Raw genomic sequence first — 19,883 nt, 5'->3', positions numbered from 1 at the left:
GTTTTAACTTGTAGTTGCTGCGAAACTATGAAGTAAAGTAGGCGACTTTGGTTTTGTGAGGCCTGAAAACATCGCTAAAAACACGGACTTCTGTCAGCAGGCTCGTTAGTCCCTTCGCTACGCTAGTGCCTTTCTTGATAATGACTCTCTCTCTCTCTCGCCAACCCTCACAGTTGCCTACTTTCTCGTCGGGCACTCCTCTCTCAGTGAGAAACACGTTAGCTAAGCTCTTATACGAGGTTTAAGCTTACCTGCCACCGCCACTTATTACTACTCAAGGGCTCTCTCTCCCCTTAATAGCCCAGGCCAAAAGCTCCGCTCGCTCGATCCTCCTCTTCCTAAGAGCACCACCCTCTCACTAGCCGGTCCTCCCTTCTAGCAAATAGCTCCCTTTGGCCTTCGCCCCTCCCTTCTATAAGTCTCGTCCTCTGATTAGCCGGTACTCTTCGGCTAACGGCAAGCCTCTCAAGCCTCACTACCATCACACTACTTGACGTATTCTCCCTTGACATCCTTTCACTCTCTCGTTAACCAGTTCTCGTCGACGCTATACACTTCACGGCCTTTTTCCTCCCCGCAGCTCTTATATCCGGTCCACATATATACGACTGCTCTATTTAATCGACCTTTTGCTCCTCACGTGAGTCTTATATTATGGTTCACGGGATATTGTACGGTTTAGGGGGGTTTTTGGGCTTTAAAATCAAGTGCCTATATAGACTAAGATTTGTTCTTTTTCACTATATCCAAACCTCCTTGTCACGTGCAAACCTGCGAGGGTATGTTAGTAGCCTAAATTACCTGACTTTACTCCCTGTTTGACCAGGGTACTAGACCCTATATATAGACCTGTAAAACCCCTCTTAGAACACCAATCGAGTCCTTCTTTCTCAACTAACACGCGAGCAGTCATACATCGAAACAATTCCGACCTAGCTGTGAGACAGTTCAACCTCCACGGCCCAACACCAACAGCAAGCATTCACAATGACACAGTCTGGCCTCAAGGTAACGATCATAGGTGGAGGGATCGCCGGTTCGCTGGCCGCCCGAGTACTGCGCGAGCAGCATTCTGTGACCGTGCTCGAGCTCTCAACAGACCCCATCGAAGTGGGAGCAGCGATCAGCATTGGACCTAACGGTACTAGGATCCTAGCGAAGCTCAACTTTGACCCTACGCGGACAGGTTCGGTCCCTGTGGGAAACCTGCGGACTTGGAACAAGGCGGGAGAGATGGTGAGGGACATCGAGGTAGACTACGCCCAGGACTACGGTAGCCCCTGGTTGCTCCAGCATCGGGCAGATTTGCGTGCAGAGTTCTTGCGACTCGCAACGGCGCGGAGTGAGGAGTTGGGCTTAAAGGGCGTGCCAGCGATTGTTCGGTATGGTACAAAGGCAGTCGACATTGATGCCGAGACAGGGACAGTGACTCTGGAAGGCGGCGAGAAGGTGGACGCGGACCTTGTCATCGGTGAGTTAGAGGATCTACTGCACTCATTGAGACACGACAATACAAGAACTGAACAGTAGTACAGCCGCCGATGGTGTAAAATCCATCGCCAGAGCAATGGTCGTTGGCGACGATGCCTTCAAGAGTGCGCGCCCTTCTGGTTTATCAGCTTTCCGGTTTACCCTCCCACGAGAAGAGATTCTCGAGAAGATACCCGACTTCCGCATCCTGGATAAATCCAAACCGGGAATGCTAAAGACGGTCTTCTCATTCGATCCATCCCGGCGGTCTGCCGTGCTATACCCGTGTCGTGATTTCGAACTGCTCAACTTCGTCTGCATAGTTCCAGACGATATTCTGAAGACTGCAACAACCGAGTCGTGGTCAGCCGCCGGCGATGTAGAGGAGCTTCTCAGCTGCTTCCAGGATTTCCCCCCGTGGCTCCTTGACATTCTGAAGCTTGGGAAGAATATCAAGCTCTGGCAGCTTCGAGACCAGGATCCTCTTCCGACGTATGTCCGAGGGAAAACAGTACTAATCGGAGATGCAGCACACGCGATGACACCACACCAAGGCCAAGGTGGATCACAGTCAATCGAAGATGCGGAGGGATTTGAGCTTTTCAACAGACCTGGTGTATCGCCAGCTGATGTACCACGCATTCTGAAGGAGTTTGACTCCGTTAGAAGGCCCAGAGCAAGTCAAATTCAGGACAATACTAGACAATCTGTCAACAAGAAGACTGTGGGAGACATCTACCGCTTTCAAAGATATAATTGGACATATCCTGGAGTTATCGAAGGCTTGAGAAGAGTTCAAGCAGGAGAGGAATTGATACAATTTTAGACAAAATCACTGAATATCTTGTCATGAAACGTCACATTCAGTACTCAGGAGCTGCCTTGCTAAGTTCTGTCGGAACACTTCAAAATAACAGTCTTTCTATAATAGTACTACTTCTTTACTTTTACGTAATTTGGTTTTTCTAGGCTTCTCATTTGGCCTTCGTTTCGGCGATTTTGAAACATGTGAAGCTGTTATTTCAAAGATTTGAAGTATTATAGTTCGAGGTACCTCCGGGGGCTCAGCAGCAGCCATCATGTTACTTCTGCATGACTCCTCGCTATGGACGTAATGCCAAATACCGATTTTCGATGGATATGTTTCTTGAAACTTTAGTCCATCAAAGAAACTCATGTGGCCTGTCAGTGAGCCAACTCCTCTAATACTACTTATTATAGTAGTAAAAATTAATACAATAACAACGTATTAATTAAGACATGTAACTTTTAAGTAATAAGTTAAAGAGAGAAGAGATATGTAAGGCTTACTTTGACTTCTACTTACTCTGAGATATAATGGGTCGTTTTGAAGTAAGTTTAAAACTGATAATTCAGCTGGGGGCCCCCTACTATAATACGTGCTTGCGCGTGACTTACTACTTAAGCTAATTAAGTATATACTTAATGAGCAATGAGTAGAGTATAAGTAGGACATATTTTGGCTGAGTAGCGTATGAGTAGGACCCACTGCTCTACTCTACTCTACTCATTTGACAACACTGCTCCCACCCGCTAACCGAGTACGTAAACTTCTTTCCAGGCTCAGCCTCCGACTTTAACTGTCGTTCTCCTGATGGAAATTAAGGCAAAGCGAGCCTTCCCGCATGTTTGTGATATTCGTTGTTGTGGGTTGGCTCCCCCACTTTCCGCAGCCATTTTCCCCGCCCCCTCGCCCCCGCAATGCGCCACCGGAAGTGAACAACCCCCCCTTAAGCTGAGCTCCGTGATACCTCGGGTACGGCACATTCTTCACTTCTTACCTCCCCTGGTGCAGCCCTTTCCTGTATACCGAATACTCAGCCGCAAAAGCGGCTTTTGCATTGGAGAAGCCCTCTTTAATTCATCACAAACGCCAGGAAGTAAGCTGCCGTCAACCACAAGTTGTGCTTCCATACCACTCCCCTCTCATAACAGGACACTTTTGATGCAAGGCAGTAATCACCCACACTCCGCTAGCATGTCTGAGGTCACTGGAGAGATCAAGCAGATTGCGTGCGGCCGCCGCAAGCCAAACATGACGCGCAAAGAGTACAATGACCACCGCTTCCGTGTCCACGGTGCCCTCAGCGACGCCGAAGAAGCATCACCACAGTATACAGTTCACCTGGTTTTTCTGGTTTTTCCCCAAACAATTACCCACTGACCGAGCCCCCCCTAGCAAATATATCCAGACGCCCATCTTCGACGCAGCGTTCGGTGCGCGCCCCGGCGGCTTGAACCTCAACCATGCCTGGGTGGGCCGTGACGACGTTACAGAACTCACATTCCGTGGTTGGGACCACCTGAAACAGGTCTTTAGCAGCAACTGGGTGAAGACAAAAGTCGGGCCTGACGGACCACTTTTTGCTGATTTTGAAACCACGATGGCATTGCTTGCGACCGAGGAACCGGTGCCGCTTCCTTATGAGATGAAGCCTACCGCGGATGATGGCTTCGCGACGGTAGCAACGTACTTTCTGGCGACACCGGACAATGAGCGACATGGTGGTGCGGTTCAAGATAAGGTGCAGACACTCCTTGTCCGGGCGCTGAGCGAGAATACCAGGCAGGAAGTGTATAAGGTTGAGGTTAATGTGGGCATTACGAGCAGTCAGTTTGATCTCAATGCTTACTTTTGGGGCGGGAATAATCCACAATACTGCTTAGTGTATAAATTGTTTATGAAGAGCGCGGCTTCGGTCCCGTATGTTCGGAAGGCACAGGCAAGATTTGAGAGTCTAGCTAGGGATGCACTGGATTTCTCTACCTCTTTTATTGTATTTGGAAAAGAAGCCCTCGTTCTCGATCACGGCAGAGGTATCGGGGTATGTACATCTATGCTTCCGAAAGTGTTTGGGATTAATAACCTTTCTAACAGACGGCTTCTAGTTTGATCCCAAACGCCAACCTATGTTTGACGACACAGAATATTTCAATGCTGTGTCACATCTTGACATGAAGTAATCAGATGTTCAGTAAAATGGTGATGGCCTGTTTCGGCCTTTTTTGCCTTCTAAAAAAATATTATTAGGAACTAGCTATAGGAAATCGAATTAATACGTTTTATTCTCAATCTTACAGTTACCTATCGCATACTTAAGGGCTAAAGTTTTAAGTAAAAGAATAAAAATTTATAATTAAGCAAAAGTCGTAGATCTAATGCTTGCGAAATAGTCGCAAATAAATAATTCTTATGATTTTTGTATTTCTTGCAATTTTATTATTAAAATCTTAATAACTCTCTACCCATATCTTTTTTTAAGATTTAGAGAATTATATCTAGTTTATAAGGCTTATATTTTTAATTCTACTACTTAGAATTATTTAAAAAGGTCAAGGTTTCAAGTTATTAAGGATATTATTTGGTGCGGGCCATCTCGCTTTCACGGGCCAACTCGCTTTCCCCGACTAAAGAGTGGGGCCCCTTTAGTCACAATGTTAAGTCCGACTATTACATACCAAGCAGACTTGTTCTTATCCACGCTTGTATAAAGTATTAGGGACCAGGGTTCTTGGACGGCTGGATACTCGAGGGACACTCCCAATTTTCCAACGACGACAGTTTCCAGCCACTCTAATTCCCTAGAATTTGTTCATGAATCGTGTAACACCACCTGAGACTCACTTCAAGTCCCTAGACTAGGTGGTTTTGCAAGACCCAAAAGAGAGGGGGTTGTCACGTGAGAGGCGTTCCTTCCCCATGTGACCCAAAATGTCTCAGTCTTGTCAGGCCTCGTTCTCGCAACTTCATGAACGTCAATCTGATCGTCACGAGGTACGATGCCGGTCCACAAACTCGTCTTTATTTGTCGATTCAGATGTCTAAGGGGGGTCTGCTTGCTTACACCGCTACAGCCAGACAAATAACCTCTCAATTCTCGACCTTTGAGTCTTGCGGCGGCGTATCGACAACCATCCAAAACGCCCGACTAGAGACATAAAGCGAGGGAAACACAGCAATGGCGTCTTTTCTGTATAAAGCGCTGGATATCAACAGCCATGAGATACGCATCCTTGAGTTCAGCCTTGATATTGAAGAATCGCGGGGTGCCGTTTCAAAACTAAAACCTCGTTTTCGAGGAACGTTGAAGCACGTGTCTCTGATTGACACCGATCCATACACCGCTCTATCATATTGCTGGGGAGACCCGGCTTCCGACGAATTTCTCCGGCTAGATAGTGAAGGAGCACAGGTTCAATCTATTGCCATCACGGAAAACCTCCACCGGGCTCTGTTGGCGGTGTGGGAGCGGAGAGGAGAGAAACAAGAACTTCGAATTTGGGTTGATGCTCTCTGCATCAATCAAAGCGATTTATACGAACGAAGTCAGCAGATTCAAATGATGAGGCAGATTTACTCCAGGGCAGAGGAAGTGCTGGCCTGGATTGGGCCAATTGCGGGAACTGCTCCATCGCCAGCGATTGAGAGATCTCTTCGCAAAATGCAGATGGTCATTCCTCGGCCAACTCTATCTTCGGATCAAGCTCGATCCTCGAGATCAGATTCAATGCTGACATCCGGGGAAGAATGGGATGTGATGATATCTTTTTTCAACAAAGAATACTGGAGAAGAGTATGGATTATACAAGAAATCACAGTCGCTTCGACGGTGACGATGCTCTATGGAACTGTTGAGGTCTCCTGGGATTTCCTCGTCCCCGTTCTCAGATCGCTCGTCAAGGAATCGGCCCACGGGCATGAAGAGCAAGGAATTAACATCAGTGGGATCGGAGCAAGTCATCTCCTGAGATTCAGGGAACATTGGATTGACACCAACAAGCCAATCAGCATTTTACAAGCCATGACATGGACCACCCACACGAAAGCCACGGATCCCCGAGACAAGATATTTGCCTTGCTTGGATTATGTCATGACGGTTTCCGAATCGTGCCAGTTCCCAACTACAAGCAGTCACTAAAATCGATCATTTCTGAAATGAGTAGGCTGAGCTTCAGCCGTAATCGGAGTTTGGATCAGATCTGCCTCAGAGGGGCTGATACAAAGCCGCAAGATTCTGCCGAAATACCGACCTGGGCACCAAACTGGCCTAGTCTGTGTAGGTGTTGGGGGAGAAATCCCTTCCCTTTTCGGACTGTTCCGTGATTTTCTCCCGAGAAATTGCCCTCTCACGAAACCAACTGTATCAAGTAATTACTAACTCTTCTGTTACTCAGGGTCATCACCATACATAACCACACTCGAAAAATTGATCTTTCGTTCTCCAAAATCGTTCGATTTTGATCCTGTTCTCACAACTTCCACAACCTCTGTGCTTAGAGTGAAAGCCATCTATGTTGGTTCCATAAATGGGATATCCTCTTCTTTGGAAAGTCACACACAAAGTGCACAACTCCAACATTCTCCAAAACCTTACATATTCTCAACTAAAAATCTGCGAAAAGAGCTTTCTGACTTGGGTGCCGCCACCGAGGAACACGTGCGGGTTCGATTGTTAATTTGGAGGACGCTCACAATGAATTGCTTGGGTGTCGACATCCGCCCAAATGAGATCGATGAATGCTTTAGTAGCCTTTGGACGCCTCAAGGTAGAGGCTCTATCTACAATACTCAGATCATCAATTGGTTAGACAGCAATGCCTGGTTCAAGATTGGACCCTGGACCATTCGGGAGTGGTCACAGCTTCAGGCACGAGTGTCTGAAACTCAGAGTTCCTGGTCATCTTCAATTATCAGTTCAAGGGCAAAGCAAGTGAATGCAGAACTCACTGAGAGAAGACGCATCAAAGCATGGGACGCTGCCAACCAAGCCTTGGAGCAAGTCTTAGGGAGTGGAATGAGGCTCGCAGAATTGAACCACGTATTAGAGAAGCCGGGAACGGTGAAGTTCATGGCAGGTCTCGTCAATCCACATACAAGATCCTCAGATGAAGTTTTCTTTCTAAGAAGCTGCAGCGTTCCTGTTGTCTTGCGACGAATAGGTTCTGATGTTAACAAGTATACGTACCAAGTCATCGGTGGAGTTTGGCTCATGGACAGCCACACTGGTGATCTGGAACAGTTCAGAGCGAAGTTCGACGTTCCATATCACGCTGAAGTCGTTGTTTTGGATCTCGTATAATTGGCCGATGTGGTCCGACCTTGCAAACTTCGGCAATGAAACGCCACATAGTAGGCCAAATTTTGCAAAAGGAGGATTGAGACAAGAAATTCTAAATTGATCGAGATCAACTTCGAACCATGAGTTTCCATATATGCACGTGACCCAAGTAGAAGAATGAAAATAATGCCCAAGTGCTGCAGCACTGTTGCAGGACGATCTCTCAGTTAGGCATAGCGCGATCGCTCCGCTTAGTCAGGCTCTGTACACCCATATTCTAGAGTTTCCATACTTCACCTGAGCTCTTTTCTAGCTAGCTTTAATTAACTCTTTTACCATAAATGCAACTCCCTACTCTGCTCGATTTACGAGCATTACCAAGGTAAAGGGGTTGCTCCGAAAATAGAAGTGTGGCGAGAAAAGTGGGGCCGAGAATGCGACGCCACTTCTCACTTTCTATCTCGACCTCATTTTCAATCTCATTTCTCTATCACCACACCTAGGACTCATAAAAGCTATAAAATGAGATACGTATAACATCGGCTGTACCAAAGGTGGTAAGACTGTTTTTATGGCCTCAGGATCAATCTGCATCAGCGGCACTGCCGTGTTCTCAACTTTCAAGGCAGCAGCGTCATCATCACAGGCTTCAATTTCACTGTCTCCGCCTAGGACTCTGGCCAGATCTCTGATCACATATCTCTTCATATAAACCCGCATTCGTCCTCTATCACTCTCAAAACGAATCCCAGACATCACACATCTCTCAACAATGTCTCAGCCCCACCAGCCCCTCTCGTTCCTCGATCTCCCCGTCGAGATCCGGCTCCAAATCTACCAACACCATATAACCTCCTTCTCCTGGGGCCCAGCCCTCCATATCAACCTAACATCTCAATTCAACCCTCTATACCCACCCTCTCTGGGCTCCGGACAATTAACCTACACACCCTGCCTCTCCCCCAACCAATCTCTCGTCCCCTCACCCCTCACCCGCATCTCGAACACAATGGACCTGTTCCGCTACCACACACACTATGAAACATGCAAAGGATGGCATATCCGAAACGGGACACCGCCTGCTTTACAAGGGACATATCTCTCGATATTTCTTGCCTGTCGAACCGTGTAAACCTGCCTCCCCTCGCTTCCATCATCAAATGAAATCCAACTAACAAACGCACCCAGTCACCAAGAAGCCATCCACCTTATCTACGCCCTCCACACCTTCACCACGCACTCCCTACCAACCCTCTACCAATTCCTCACACTCGTCCCCCACACCTCCCTCTCCCACCTCACAACCCTCAATATCACCGTCACCATCCCCCCAACATACCTCTCCCCACCACCTCCCTCCTTCTACCACGGTTTCGACACAGCCCACTCCCAATGGATCACCTGTACCTTCCTGCTCTCCCGCCTCGCCTCCCTCTCCTTTCTTCGCATAACAATCTATAACGCAACCTACCGGCGCTTCCACGAAGACCAAATGCTTCTTCCCCTCCGCTCCGTCCGCGTCAAAGAAGGTGGTTCCTTCACTGTCTTTGTCCCGTTTCAGGAACCCACCAGCTCCGGCATCCTCTCTACCTCACCTGTCAAAAATAGTAGAGGTGAAGGGACTCCACCTATCTCAGGAGCTGGAATTGGGATGACAATCTCCCGACGCCCCCGCAATCACGAGCCAGCGATCGAGCCCACCTTCCTCGAAGCGAACGTCAACACCAATATTCCCTTTACGCCGACATCTCGCCGTCGAAGACGGCGGCGCTGCAGGGGTATTTTGGATAGTTGGATGAATAGAGAGGATTGGTTGGGCGTGGTAGCTACGCTGTGCTGTTGTCCATTTGTTTTGCTTGCGATGTTGTGGGATGTGGTAGTGGGGAGGAGGCTGGTGGTGTGGTGGGGGAAGTCCAACTCACTTTAATCAGTGCAATCACTTGGGCAGTTCATCAGGTCAAATCATGGTTTTTATTTAATGTCTCTGAGGACACACGCACGACCCGTTTGAATTATCCCAAATCAACGCGAGCATTCAGAAATCCATCGCTCGAGAAGTCTCCTTAATCTACCATGCTACCTAGGAGAATCATCGCTACGGGATAAGAACTAAAGGGTATCTCGTACAACACACTCACAACGAATTATATTGTCGCCCCTGATATTATTTGAAACCCTCATTTAACCTCAAAATCCCAGGTCGTCCCCGGTCATTCGGTCATCGCCCTCTTGTTGCTGGGTCCAGCTAGAACTGTTCGACAGTCCGTAAAATGGCTTTTCAAGAGTCAATTTAACAGAGCTTCGGGCGCGTTGTACTTGCTCTTCGGGGAATTCGGCAAGACCGATTTGAGTTGGAGACGGATATTGAGGCGTCGGAGAGGTGGTGGACTGTGGAATATTGAGATTCAGTCCGGGCCCTCCCACGTTCATACTAGACATGGCGGAATCGTTTGGAAGAGTTACGGTTGCCTGTGCCCCTTGTTGAAATTCTGCTGGTTGAGTGAAGGATAGAGTCGCAGATGGGAGATAGTTGCCGGGGGTAGAGCTCCTTTCGGAATCATTGTACCACTGTGGTCCAGACATTTGAGAATGCGGTTGGTAGGAACCGTTGTTCTGCTGCATGCTAGACATTTGGGATGAGCCGTACTGGAAGCTATCGTTCTGTTGTACTGGGAAGACTTGGCCGTTCAGGTGCACCTGGCCGTCGTTCTGGTGGGTTGGGTACAGCCCGTAGTTGGGCTGGAAGCCATTGTTCCAAGCCACCGGATACATTGGAAATAGATGAGCAGGCATCATCGAGGACAAGGCATCTCGCATTCTACCAAGCTCTCCAATCTGATGTTGGCATTCGAGGTACCCCGCAGGGTTCACAATAACGTTGGGGCAGGTCCGGAAAAGGCGTATCTGTTCAGCATCAATGTTCCTAATCTGATGGTAGATTTGAGAAGCTTGGAAGTGAGGTTTGATGGCAGAACTTCCGTGCAGATCAAAGAGGTTAGACTTCTGTGGATTGTTCCAAACCGGCAAGGACATTTGGGGTTGATTGGTAGGGTTTGCGGTGAATCCATGATTCTGGACTGACTGGCTCATTCGCCTCTGCTGAGTCTCGAATCCCGTTGATGGATGAGAAGGTAACGGCAATTCGTATTGCACTGGTTGCTTGGGACCATTGTCTCGCATACCTTGTTGAGTCTCGAGTCCCGTTGATGGATCGGAAGGTAACGGGGGACCAAATTGAACTTGTTGCTCAGAAACATTATCTCGCATGCCGTCCTCGGTCTCGCTGGCTTCGCCGGTTTCACTACCATCACCCCGGACCTCAGAAGACGGAGTTGCCTTTTTTGGAGGACGGCCACGCTTTTTCGCAGGTGTCTTCGTAGCAGGCGTCTTAGATGAGGGGGTTTTAGTGGCCGGCATCTTCGCAGTAGGCGTCTTAGTTACAGGTGCAGTCGTTGCCCCTGTCTTCGCAGCAGTTGTCTTCTTAGCAGGTGTTCGAGTTGATATGGAGTTCTTTCGCTTGGTTCCAGCTTTTCCGGATGCCGGTGGTGTTTCGGCTTCCGCAACCTGGTCGGATTGTCCAGAAAGCTCTTGAACAATTTGCGTCGGTTGCTTTTTATTTGCCGGTGCACGCTTTCGCTTTGGTTTTGACTGGTCCTCTTGTTCAAGCGAGATATCGTTGTTTTGCAGGCTGTGGCTTATAGGTTGTACCACTTGGGATGGTACATTGTTCTCCTGGCCATGAGCTTCAACTGCTTCTTGTGCTGAAGGGCCGCCAATTCCCTCTTGGTATGGGCGACCAAAACCTGGTAGAATGGGACCATCATCCCAGCCCAGCGGATGTCCGAGGTGAGGGTGCTCAAAATGTCCCTCGCGCTGTGGAACAGCCGTCTGATACTCGTTTCCGGAATTAGGGGTTTTCATATTGTTGCCGCTGGTAAAGGCACCAGCGTCGCTTGTCGATCGTTCCAGGGCGTGTGAAACAAATTTTTGAAAGGGCGATGCTTGCTGAGGTGGACAGGGGACTTGCTCTTTCTTGGATTTCTTTGGCGTCTTTTGAGTTCTTCGCGGGATGTTCTTGGGTGGAAGATGATTCTCAATGTTCGCCAGCTGCATCAACATTTGCGGAGGCAATACTTGCTGAGAGAATACCTGCTGCTGGAATCCCTGCCGCCAGAATGCTTGTCCTGTGACTTGTGGTTGCTGAAATGTGCATACGCCCTGTACCCGGCGTATACACTCCTCCTTGAGAGCATTGACAACATCTTCCCATGCAGGCTCCAAATCGATTTGACCTCCGTTGAATTCAACGACCTTCTGAGGAACCACACATTCGATGCTTTTCTCAACTCCTTGCATGACAACACATGCTGCTGCGGAGTACATCCACACGAGATTTCTGCTGCGGCTATTAAACTCATGGTTGACAAGCTTGCCCGCCTCATTCAAGTAAATGCCGTCCCAACCAGCTGGGTACTTTCTCGTCCAAATTGAGCAGGGAAACTCCACCGCAGGCTGTCCAGGAACATCTGCGTCAATCTTGCTCGAGCCGACCATGACACAATGTGCACGATGCTTCGGAGGTTTGTCGTACACCATGGCCATCTCGACGCAGCGAACAGGAACTCCATTTTCGTCATATTGGTCCCGTTCTTTCAAAAAGACTGGTCGCTCAACCAATTTACGTTTCTGCTCAGGATTCTCCACAAATATGTCAGTCTTGAATGGGGAAGGCGAATGGGTAGGAAGATTGTTGATGAACTTGTGCAACAGAAGTTGTTCGACCGGCAGTGGGGAAGACATGTCTTGAAATAGGCTCTTGTACCGGTGGGGCGACGGCTGGAAAAATGCATGCTCACGAATAGGCGATGACTGGAGGTTGAGATGCTCGTGAGTCGGAGATAGTGGTGGCTCTGGTATAAAAGCTGCGTGGGAAGGAGCGAAGCCAAAAGGGGGAACTTGGGTATGGGCTCGGATATCTCCAATCTCGTGCATCATAGCTTGAAAAGGGTCGTTTTCCTGTCCACAGAGTGGCTGACTGTCCTTTTAGATGTCAGTAGAATGGTCTGGCTGAGGTGGTAATCTTACCTGGGTCCCAACAATTTCGGGAATGATTTGATCAGCACCGAAATCTTCCTGGATGTTCTCTGGCGTTGCTGTACTTTGTGCTTGTTGCTCGGTCGAAGTCTCCTTCATCTCGCTGTTCCCAGGCAATGTCGTGCTATATGTTTGTTGCTGTGTCGAAGGCTCCTCGATCTCTTTGTTCAGCAGTGCTCCCAGGAGTCGGTCATCGACGTCCGAGGAGTTGTCCATCTTTGCTGTCTACCAGGTCGCTCCTTCCCGATATGTCGAGTCAAGGTGCTGTCTAGGAATGTCGCAGGTGATAGATGGACTCGAGAGGTCCAGATCGAAGGTGTTTCGAAGCAGGAGCGTCCTGCGATCCTGCAGCGCAAAAGATATGTTCCCCTCGGGTAAAGAGTCGTGCAGCAAGTAACTCGTTGATTGTGCGACTGGCGTCACGATGCATTGCTAGAGCAAAGTGTGCGGCGCTTTGTAGTTGTAATTGTAGTTGTTGTATTGGTGTTGGTAGTTGAAAAACGTTTGTAAATAAACCGGAACAATATTGCCCTTGACAGGCTGAGGCGTTGGTGAATGGGACGGATTAAACATCGGAGAAAGTGAGCTCAGACAGTTCTCGCTTCAAGACAATGAAATACTGAAGGTGAACGTTTTATTCACGATCAAAGGCTGTTTCATTCTGGTTGTAATTGTCGCAAAGAGAAAGTGAAGTGGATACATCAGGGGGGCCGACTATGGCACGTGACTAGCCCTCTCTGCTTCGCGCTGTTGCCAGAATGGAGTCGTAAAGCTGCCCCACTGTACTCGTTCCTCTTTTGCCATCGGTTTCAGAATTTGCTCGAAAGCTCAATCATGTGGATAGTGTATGAAGGCGGTAGCATCTTGGTGGGGCCAGCAACCTAGCGATTTGGCCCGGGGTCCATCGTCACTGACACCTCACCATTCTGGCCTGGTATTATTTTATTTCTTATTTTTAAAAATATTATAACAAAGGGCCAGCCGCAATGATTAATAAATCTCCATTCCAATACAATTGCAAAGGAAGTACCCCTTATACAAGCAATGAAAGGCATCCGCTTTTGAAGAGTAAATCAGCGCAAGGTTTAAACCGAGGAGAGGTATTCAGCACCGAATATCACGCAGTTGAACCTTATTGACTACTATATGTCTAAGTAACCAAGTCAAGAAAGAGAGCGAAATATCGAAGAAGCGGCCCCGTTATCCCGTTCCATCCATTTCCATCCATTTCTTTTACTGCAAAGGAACGGCCTGATACTAAAAGATATCATGGCTTACAAGAATTCTCTCGTTCGTCTTGCAAAATTTTGAGGCAAATTTACTCAGCACAATCACCCGACTCGACCGGGCCGACCCCAACAATGGAAAAAACGTTGACATACCAGAATGACGAAATTCCTTTTTTCTCAATTTGAGATCTCCAGTAACATGTTTTTGAAATACCCAGTACTGTGTCTTGAATGCTATTTGTTCCTTGTTCTATTAGGTATTGAAGGTGTTGAGAAAAGTACCCGTACCCTATTTTCCCCAGCCTCCTTCGGGGTTTCGCCGCACATAGAGCCCTCTTTGTTCACCACACTCCAGTATTTTGACCACTGTAAACTTGTTCCTATAGCGCGTAGCACCTATCTAATTGTCCATTACCTCAAAGGTCAAGGCCTCCTCGTTTCGCCACGGGAAATCAGGGAGTCTTGGTGGGATTGAGGAGGAAATTTCGCCCCTTGCAAGGGCATCCTTACGAAGAGCCGAAAGCTCAGTAACGGAGCGAGTTGAAGCTCCACGTAAAAGTTGACAGGGGGGTTGTGGGTCTCCTATGCTGAATTTTGACGAGGAAATCAGCAAAGGCGCCGTGGAGTCCGCGATATGCGTCACTTTCATACTTCGTATGATGTCGCTTTGTATAAAATCTTCCTTGTCTACTTTTTGTCAGTGAAAATATTCAGCGTACTGAACTTAGAATTTTGCCTTGATATACCTTTATGGTTGTTGAACATGATTGTAAGGTACGTGGAATTTTCCGTGCTGTCACGTGTCGGAGTATCCTCGATATACGTTCCACTTGATGGTGCCTCCGAAATGGTGGAAGGCCTTTTAGAGTGAGAAGAACCTGCAATACCCACCAACTGGCTTTCTATTTTTGGGGGTTTCAAAGTCAGATAGTGTATCAGGGTCAACACTATAAACACACTTACCATCGGTGACCGACCCTCGTGGCAAGCTCGGATCAACTTCGATGGTTTTCCGCAGCTCTTGTTGAGTTGTTAAGGTGTCGTAAGTGTCGTCTCCTTGAACTTCGTATAGAGACTCATTTGGGTCTACCATCGAGACGAATGCTGATTCATCTGGCGGTGGGATAGTCCAACGTTTTCGGCGGTGTTTGTTGAGTTCTCCCCATTGAGTCGCTTGATGCTGCCCTCCACATTAATTGTCAGCCAATAAAAATCCCAAATACTCTCTCGAAGGATATTTTACTCATTGTTTGGCTCGGGTCTCGTAGAAGGATGCGAGGAAACCCGCTGATCGAAAAGTCTTCCTCCTTCCAACGTAGAACTGCTTGAAACGGCAGATTTTTCACTCCGCGAATTTGTATTCTGGGCATCTTAAAGTTCAAATGGTTGATCATTTTCTGAACAATTTCGGGAGTTATCTGGAAATGCTGTGTAGTGCCACCGTCTTCTTGAAATATGAATTGGGTGTCTCCAGTGTCACCGTCTCTGAGTAACTTCCCAATCTCAGATATCTCTGGTGTCTCATTTGGAAGACGGCACAATATTCGTCCTGAAATTACACGTAAATAAGCTTGAAGATATTTTGGAGAATATAAATTTGCTTACCTTGAACGGTGACCTGATTATTCTCTGCTCCAAGAACTGTATCGGAGCATTCGAAGTAGAAAAGTGTGGCAAATAGCTGAGCAGTAAGTCGTTTGATCTGATTACCAGTGGCATAGTGGTCCTGAACGATACGTTGCATAGACTCTACAGTAGCGATATCCTCTGATCCTAACAATTCTTCTTTGAATTCGGGATTGAACCGAACAAACCTTGACGTCGGAGCTGAAATAGGCCAACGATTCATGTACTCGTCCCACGAATCACCGGGTTCCGGCGAGACAGAGATTTCTCCCTTCGCACGTCTCTGCTGAGTCTTGGTACTTCCTTGTCTTTTCAGTCGAGAAATGATAGATACTTTCTCCGAGTCCTTCGAATTTTGACTCGAAGTGGCCGTTAGCCCCGTTCCAAGTGACAGGACCACATCGGGATATTCGATCTCCACACCACTTCCTGTTGATGCAATTTTGTACTCATTGTGTGCGACTAAAATTGGATTGTGACGTAAATCTGCACCCTCAAGAGAGAGGTGCTTTGATCTTCCATTTTGGATTGTTTTGAATAGTTTCGGCATTGCCATTGTCGCTCGAGCCCTAGAAACATTAGTGTTCGAATGGGCGTATTTCTTGGATTACTTACGCCTCCCAGACTTTTAATTCCATATTTATTTTCTCCGGACGACGAAAATGATAGCGAACTGTTTAATAACTGAGTGATCAAGACTATAGGCTGTCCTAGGACTAGATACGTACGTTTTTTTGAAGCATAACGGTTATAGTTTCCCAAGAGAACTGTCCTTCCAGCAGAGGAGGTAGCAGTGACTGCCACTTTTATATGCGAGCCTGGTTTGCCACTTGGACGAGGATCTCCAAACAAGTGCTGAGTCTCTGGAAATGCTCCCTTCAAAGCAATCTCAAATGCAGTTGTTTCAGGCTTGGGTTTGTATCTCTCACGAATCCAAGCCAGCACTGGAATACCACGCTTATTGTGACGAGGAAAGGCTTTGCTGCATATCCGCTCGAAGTGACATAGACAGTCTTCCATAGTCCAGCTCTGCGTGACGAGGCCAAGGGCAATGAGTCCACCCGTACTGAAAGAGAGCATTACTGTTAGAATAATTCCAAAAGTGCAATCTTCGTGGTGTATCTGCTCAAGTGTTCTTACCCTTTGCCAACAACCATATCGAAGAAACATTGAATGGGTAATTTCCCATTCATTTCCTTTTCTATCAGACGAAGAGTTTCGAGTTGAACAATGCTACGAATTCCACCCCTAAAGATTGAGTCAGCGAATAAGCCAACATAGTGAATCTCAAGCAGGGCTGAAACAATTACCCATCAAGTGACAAGACGCGAATTCCTGAAGCTTCGGGCTTGAGGTATAGAGTCACGGATTGACATCGGCCCGGTGTGTTTATCTCCAGAGGGCATTCATGTATCTCGAACAGATTTCCACCTTTAGGCCGTCCATATGATCTTACGCAGGGGGTACAAAGAACGTGTCCACACGGGAGCACGTGCTCAGGAGGCTCAAACAGGCAGCAAAAGCAGACCGAATGGCTCTGGAAGGCTCTTGCCTCTTTCTTGGTTCGGTTTCCATAGAAGTGGCTGAGAACATCATCTCTGTGGATTCTCGCAGCGGCGGCACTGGGAGCCTCTCCTTTCTTTATGCTATTAGAAAGCGATTTGAGAAGATGTTCCAGTCGGAGGTAGACGTGTTTACGAAAGTCATTGTGGTAACTCTCAAACGAAAAATCGGAGACGTAACTGCCAGCCGCAAATACCCTCCCATCTTTCAGCTGGTGTCCCTTTGACCCATGACCGCATCGGACATTTACACACCGGTATAGCACTGCCGATTCCCTCATGTTGTAGTGGAAATGGATAGAATTGAGGTGAGCCTGGATATGTGCAGGGACTGCCCCACGGAGAATATACTCGCAGGGCCAATATCGGTCGTCGAAATCCCTGAGGGCGTTATCTAAATGATCCAAATATTGCGGAAAGATGAGTTCCGCTGTTCCTATTTTGAATAAATATGAGCTATACGCCTCTCTGCTCTCAAACGCCTGAACATACCTTTTATGTCATGCCGCACCGAATCTTGCATGATGCATGATGCCACCACGTTGCTCAGCTTACCAAAAATTGAGCGCGCGCTGGTGTATTCCTTCAGCTCCATCATGTTGATTGCTAGTTTGAGAATATTTCCGCCAAAATTCAACGGAATAGGGCTGTTAAAGAATGAGGCTTGTACAAAATCAAAAGCAATATCGAGGGTCCTCGCGAAGTGATCGAAAGCGCACTGGAGGTAAGATTGGAGTTCTTCAGCATCGAGGAGCATACGCAAAGATTCTTTGCGTTCTCTGGATTTTTGGCATCCCATTAGTACTTCTTCATAAAGTTTTTGCGTTTGCTCTTGAATTAACTTAGGCCGGCCTTCGGCGGGGATTCGTACAATCTAGATTCAGGGAAATATTATTAGCAAGATTCTGCCCAAGTTTGTTGTCTTCCCTCCCAACTGAAAGGGGAGAAGAGAGGGACGGGCTATAAAGGCTGAGCATGTAGACACCTACCCTGAGCGAGCTATAGTATGAAAGCATCAATTGCTTCACAGTCTTAATTTGCTTGTTCCGGCCCGCCCAGATTTGAGAATGTTTCCTAAAACACTCATTTTGCCGGACAGTCTGAGACAATGATTCAAGCAGCCGCTCAGTGGCGACGTCAGTATCCCACAATTCTGGATCGATGCTGTTTTCGGAAGCATTCAGGGCAATGATTGCATGAGGCAAGACAGGCTGATTCGATGAGGTCTCCAATGCTACTGCTGCCCATTCCACCAGTCTCTCAAGAACACCCTCGATGACTCTGTGGTGCTGTTAACGAATGCCGAGAATTAGTTATAGGAACTCACCTTGGGTTCCTCAGCACGAAGACGATGACATCTGAGAAGGTGAACAATAGACGCGGATATAGATTGCTGACTGCAAAATGTCTTGTCCGTCGAGCGGGAGAGTCTGACCACGCCAGAAAACGCTCCGAACTATATCTGTCTTTGAATGAAGACCCCTCGCTGTTTGGACTGGGCGCGATTGAGCTTTGTTTTCTTTTGCGGTATTTAGCTCCTTCTGGTTCCCGCTCTCCTCCTTCTAAACCTTCGCAGTCGGCATACAATATGGGTCCATCTGTGAAAGCAGTCAAAGGATCTAGATAAAGATGAACATCCTCTGAAGTTGGCATGTGATGTCCTGAGATGCCCACGACTGGAGAAGGGAATTTCTCATCGGCGTTTTCAGCTCGAGGCTTTTGATTGAACTCGACTATGAGCTTGATAAGAGCACTCTTTCCTGCACCAGTTTGTCCAACAAATGAGACCAAGGAAGGGGTTCGTGTGTCCTTGGATGGGCTGTAGCCTTGTTCGCTGTTGCCGAGTTCTCTAATCTCGATTCTTTTGGCGTTGGTAATTGCCATTAATTCTGCGTATCTCCCATGATCTTGGAAAAGAAGCGGTTCTTCTTGCCGGGTATCATGATCAATGCCTAAATGAACACACCTTCAGATCAGTAGCGATAATTCAACAAGGCTCTCTGACTCACCAAACCATGCGGTCTCTTCATCTTCCAGGTAGAGTTGCTGGTAGGCGAGATGGTCCGGTGGTGGCGAGAGGACTTTCTCGACCTGCTCTGCAACCCAAAGATCAGTTTTCTCATGTGGAATTCCCCCAGGTCCCAATTGCTGCTTCCAGTGTGGAACTTGGCGGGTCCAGCAGTTTGAGCAAAGTGTGCATTTACACACATTACAGTAACACAAATCGGTAGAATGACTTTTCGGATCTACTTCGTAGTAGTCACAGCGCATTTCGACTTCACTTTTCACTATGTCAGGTTCAGGGGGGTCAGCTTGGCCGTCGGCTGAAGGCGAGGACATTTGCAGGGTGGCTCCAGGGTTTCTTGCGTGCTGCAGGTAAAACTGTTTCTCATGGGATAACTGAAGGAGAGATGCGCAGTGACGAGAGATAGCTGGGACTCTCGGCAGAAATTGTTGTCTACCAAGACACAGCTCATCGATCAGCATTTTTGTTGTCTCAGAGTGACGCATCGGATTGGTCCGCCTGAAAACACCATGAATGGGTAGATTCAAGCCTCCAGCGGCAAGAGGCCAAAGCACGACAGGCGACGGCACCCATTATCGTCCAGCCTCCACCGCGAGAGCCCCAAAGATTCCAATCAAACGGTTAGATATGACTCACCCAAAACCCATGGTGAGTTTGCAACAGGATTCCGGGGAGAGCCTTGGGAGAAGTGGTACCAGGAAAGCCTCGTTGGGCGGACACAGAACGCCATGCCTTTTTTCATATGCCGGGCTACGGTTTAATTTAAGAACGCTCGGATCAAAACTCGGCATTTTC

At 47.8% G+C, this 19,883-nt stretch overlaps 6 protein-coding genes across 6 annotated transcripts; 4 read left to right on the top strand and 2 right to left on the bottom strand.

Annotated features, from left to right (window-relative positions):
- The first annotated feature begins 885 nt into the window (after window positions 1–885).
- K444DRAFT_604121 (FAD binding domain protein) lies at window positions 886–2,392 on the top strand. Its single transcript, XM_024878797.1, has 2 exons — window positions 886–1,471; window positions 1,536–2,392. The coding sequence occupies exons 1-2, from the start codon at window positions 988–990 to the stop codon at window positions 2,294–2,296; spliced, it is 1,245 nt and encodes a 414-aa protein (XP_024727594.1). The 5' UTR covers window positions 886–987; the 3' UTR covers window positions 2,297–2,392.
- A 934-nt stretch (window positions 2,393–3,326) lies between these two features.
- Window positions 3,327–4,542, top strand: K444DRAFT_604118 (uncharacterized protein). The gene is made up of 4 exons (XM_024878796.1): window positions 3,327–3,603; window positions 3,671–4,101; window positions 4,159–4,316; window positions 4,381–4,542. The coding sequence occupies exons 1-4, from the start codon at window positions 3,437–3,439 to the stop codon at window positions 4,453–4,455; spliced, it is 831 nt and encodes a 276-aa protein (XP_024727593.1). The 5' UTR covers window positions 3,327–3,436; the 3' UTR covers window positions 4,456–4,542.
- A 718-nt stretch (window positions 4,543–5,260) lies between these two features.
- On the top strand, window positions 5,261–7,677 carry K444DRAFT_576361 (HET-domain-containing protein). The gene is made up of 2 exons (XM_024877526.1): window positions 5,261–6,549; window positions 6,668–7,677. Exons 1-2 carry the CDS (start codon window positions 5,451–5,453, stop codon window positions 7,570–7,572), a joined length of 2,004 nt encoding a protein of 667 aa, XP_024727592.1. The 5' UTR covers window positions 5,261–5,450; the 3' UTR covers window positions 7,573–7,677.
- Window positions 7,678–8,206: 529 nt separating this feature from the next.
- K444DRAFT_275085 (uncharacterized protein) lies at window positions 8,207–8,863 on the top strand. The gene has a single exon (XM_024871496.1). The coding sequence runs from the start codon at window positions 8,324–8,326 to the stop codon at window positions 8,681–8,683; it is 360 nt and encodes a 119-aa protein (XP_024727591.1). The 5' UTR covers window positions 8,207–8,323; the 3' UTR covers window positions 8,684–8,863.
- A 745-nt stretch (window positions 8,864–9,608) lies between these two features.
- Window positions 9,609–12,741, bottom strand: K444DRAFT_275099 (uncharacterized protein). The gene has a single exon (XM_024871497.1). The coding sequence runs from the start codon at window positions 12,544–12,546 to the stop codon at window positions 9,739–9,741; it is 2,808 nt and encodes a 935-aa protein (XP_024727590.1). The 5' UTR covers window positions 12,547–12,741; the 3' UTR covers window positions 9,609–9,738.
- A 1,155-nt stretch (window positions 12,742–13,896) lies between these two features.
- Window positions 13,897–19,699, bottom strand: K444DRAFT_576360 (uncharacterized protein). The gene is made up of 13 exons (XM_024877525.1): window positions 19,072–19,699; window positions 18,390–19,014; window positions 18,052–18,343; window positions 17,555–17,936; window positions 16,811–17,498; window positions 16,641–16,748; window positions 16,229–16,566; window positions 16,116–16,173; window positions 15,480–16,069; window positions 15,118–15,423; window positions 14,838–15,059; window positions 14,621–14,776; window positions 13,897–14,561 (listed from the first exon to the last, which is right to left on the bottom strand). Exons 1-13 carry the CDS (start codon window positions 19,571–19,573, stop codon window positions 14,275–14,277), a joined length of 4,554 nt encoding a protein of 1,517 aa, XP_024727589.1. The 5' UTR covers window positions 19,574–19,699; the 3' UTR covers window positions 13,897–14,274.
- Between the last annotated feature and the right edge of the window lie 184 nt (window positions 19,700–19,883).

This window comes from Hyaloscypha bicolor (genome assembly GCF_002865645.1).
Source record: "Hyaloscypha bicolor E unplaced genomic scaffold K444scaffold_183, whole genome shotgun sequence".
NCBI classification, from domain to species: Eukaryota; Fungi; Ascomycota; class Leotiomycetes; order Helotiales; family Hyaloscyphaceae; genus Hyaloscypha; species Hyaloscypha bicolor.
The sequence above is the reverse complement of the archived record's forward strand: the minus strand, read 5'-3'. Positions and strand labels throughout refer to the sequence as shown.

What these genes read in the sequence shown, in the direction of transcription:
- K444DRAFT_604121 (XM_024878797.1), top strand. Translation starts at nt 988, where the DNA reads ATGACACAGTCTGGCCTCAAGGTAACGATCATAGGTGGAGGGATCGCC. An exon ending in GGACGCGGACCTTGTCATCG is followed by an intron (nt 1,472 to 1,535) that starts GTGAGTTAGAGG and finishes ACAGTAGTACAG; the next exon opens with CCGCCGATGGTGTAAAATCC.
- K444DRAFT_604118 (XM_024878796.1), top strand. Translation starts at nt 3,437, where the DNA reads ATGCAAGGCAGTAATCACCCACACTCCGCTAGCATGTCTGAGGTCACT. An exon ending in GCCGAAGAAGCATCACCACA is followed by an intron (nt 3,604 to 3,670) that starts GTATACAGTTCA and finishes AGCCCCCCCTAG; the next exon opens with CAAATATATCCAGACGCCCA. An exon ending in TAATGTGGGCATTACGAGCA is followed by an intron (nt 4,102 to 4,158) that starts GTCAGTTTGATC and finishes AATACTGCTTAG; the next exon opens with TGTATAAATTGTTTATGAAG.
- K444DRAFT_576361 (XM_024877526.1), top strand. Translation starts at nt 5,451, where the DNA reads ATGGCGTCTTTTCTGTATAAAGCGCTGGATATCAACAGCCATGAGATA. An exon ending in ACCAAACTGGCCTAGTCTGT is followed by an intron (nt 6,550 to 6,667) that starts GTAGGTGTTGGG and finishes TCTGTTACTCAG; the next exon opens with GGTCATCACCATACATAACC.
- K444DRAFT_275085 (XM_024871496.1), top strand. Translation starts at nt 8,324, where the DNA reads ATGTCTCAGCCCCACCAGCCCCTCTCGTTCCTCGATCTCCCCGTCGAG.
- K444DRAFT_275099 (XM_024871497.1), bottom strand. Translation starts at nt 12,546, where the DNA reads ATGATGCACGAGATTGGAGATATCCGAGCCCATACCCAAGTTCCCCCT.
- K444DRAFT_576360 (XM_024877525.1), bottom strand. Translation starts at nt 19,573, where the DNA reads ATGCGTCACTCTGAGACAACAAAAATGCTGATCGATGAGCTGTGTCTT. An exon ending in TGAAGAGACCGCATGGTTTG is followed by an intron (nt 19,015 to 19,071) that starts GTGAGTCAGAGA and finishes GTGTTCATTTAG; the next exon opens with GCATTGATCATGATACCCGG. An exon ending in GATATGGTTGTTGGCAAAGG is followed by an intron (nt 16,567 to 16,640) that starts GTAAGAACACTT and finishes GCTCTCTTTCAG; the next exon opens with TACGGGTGGACTCATTGCCC.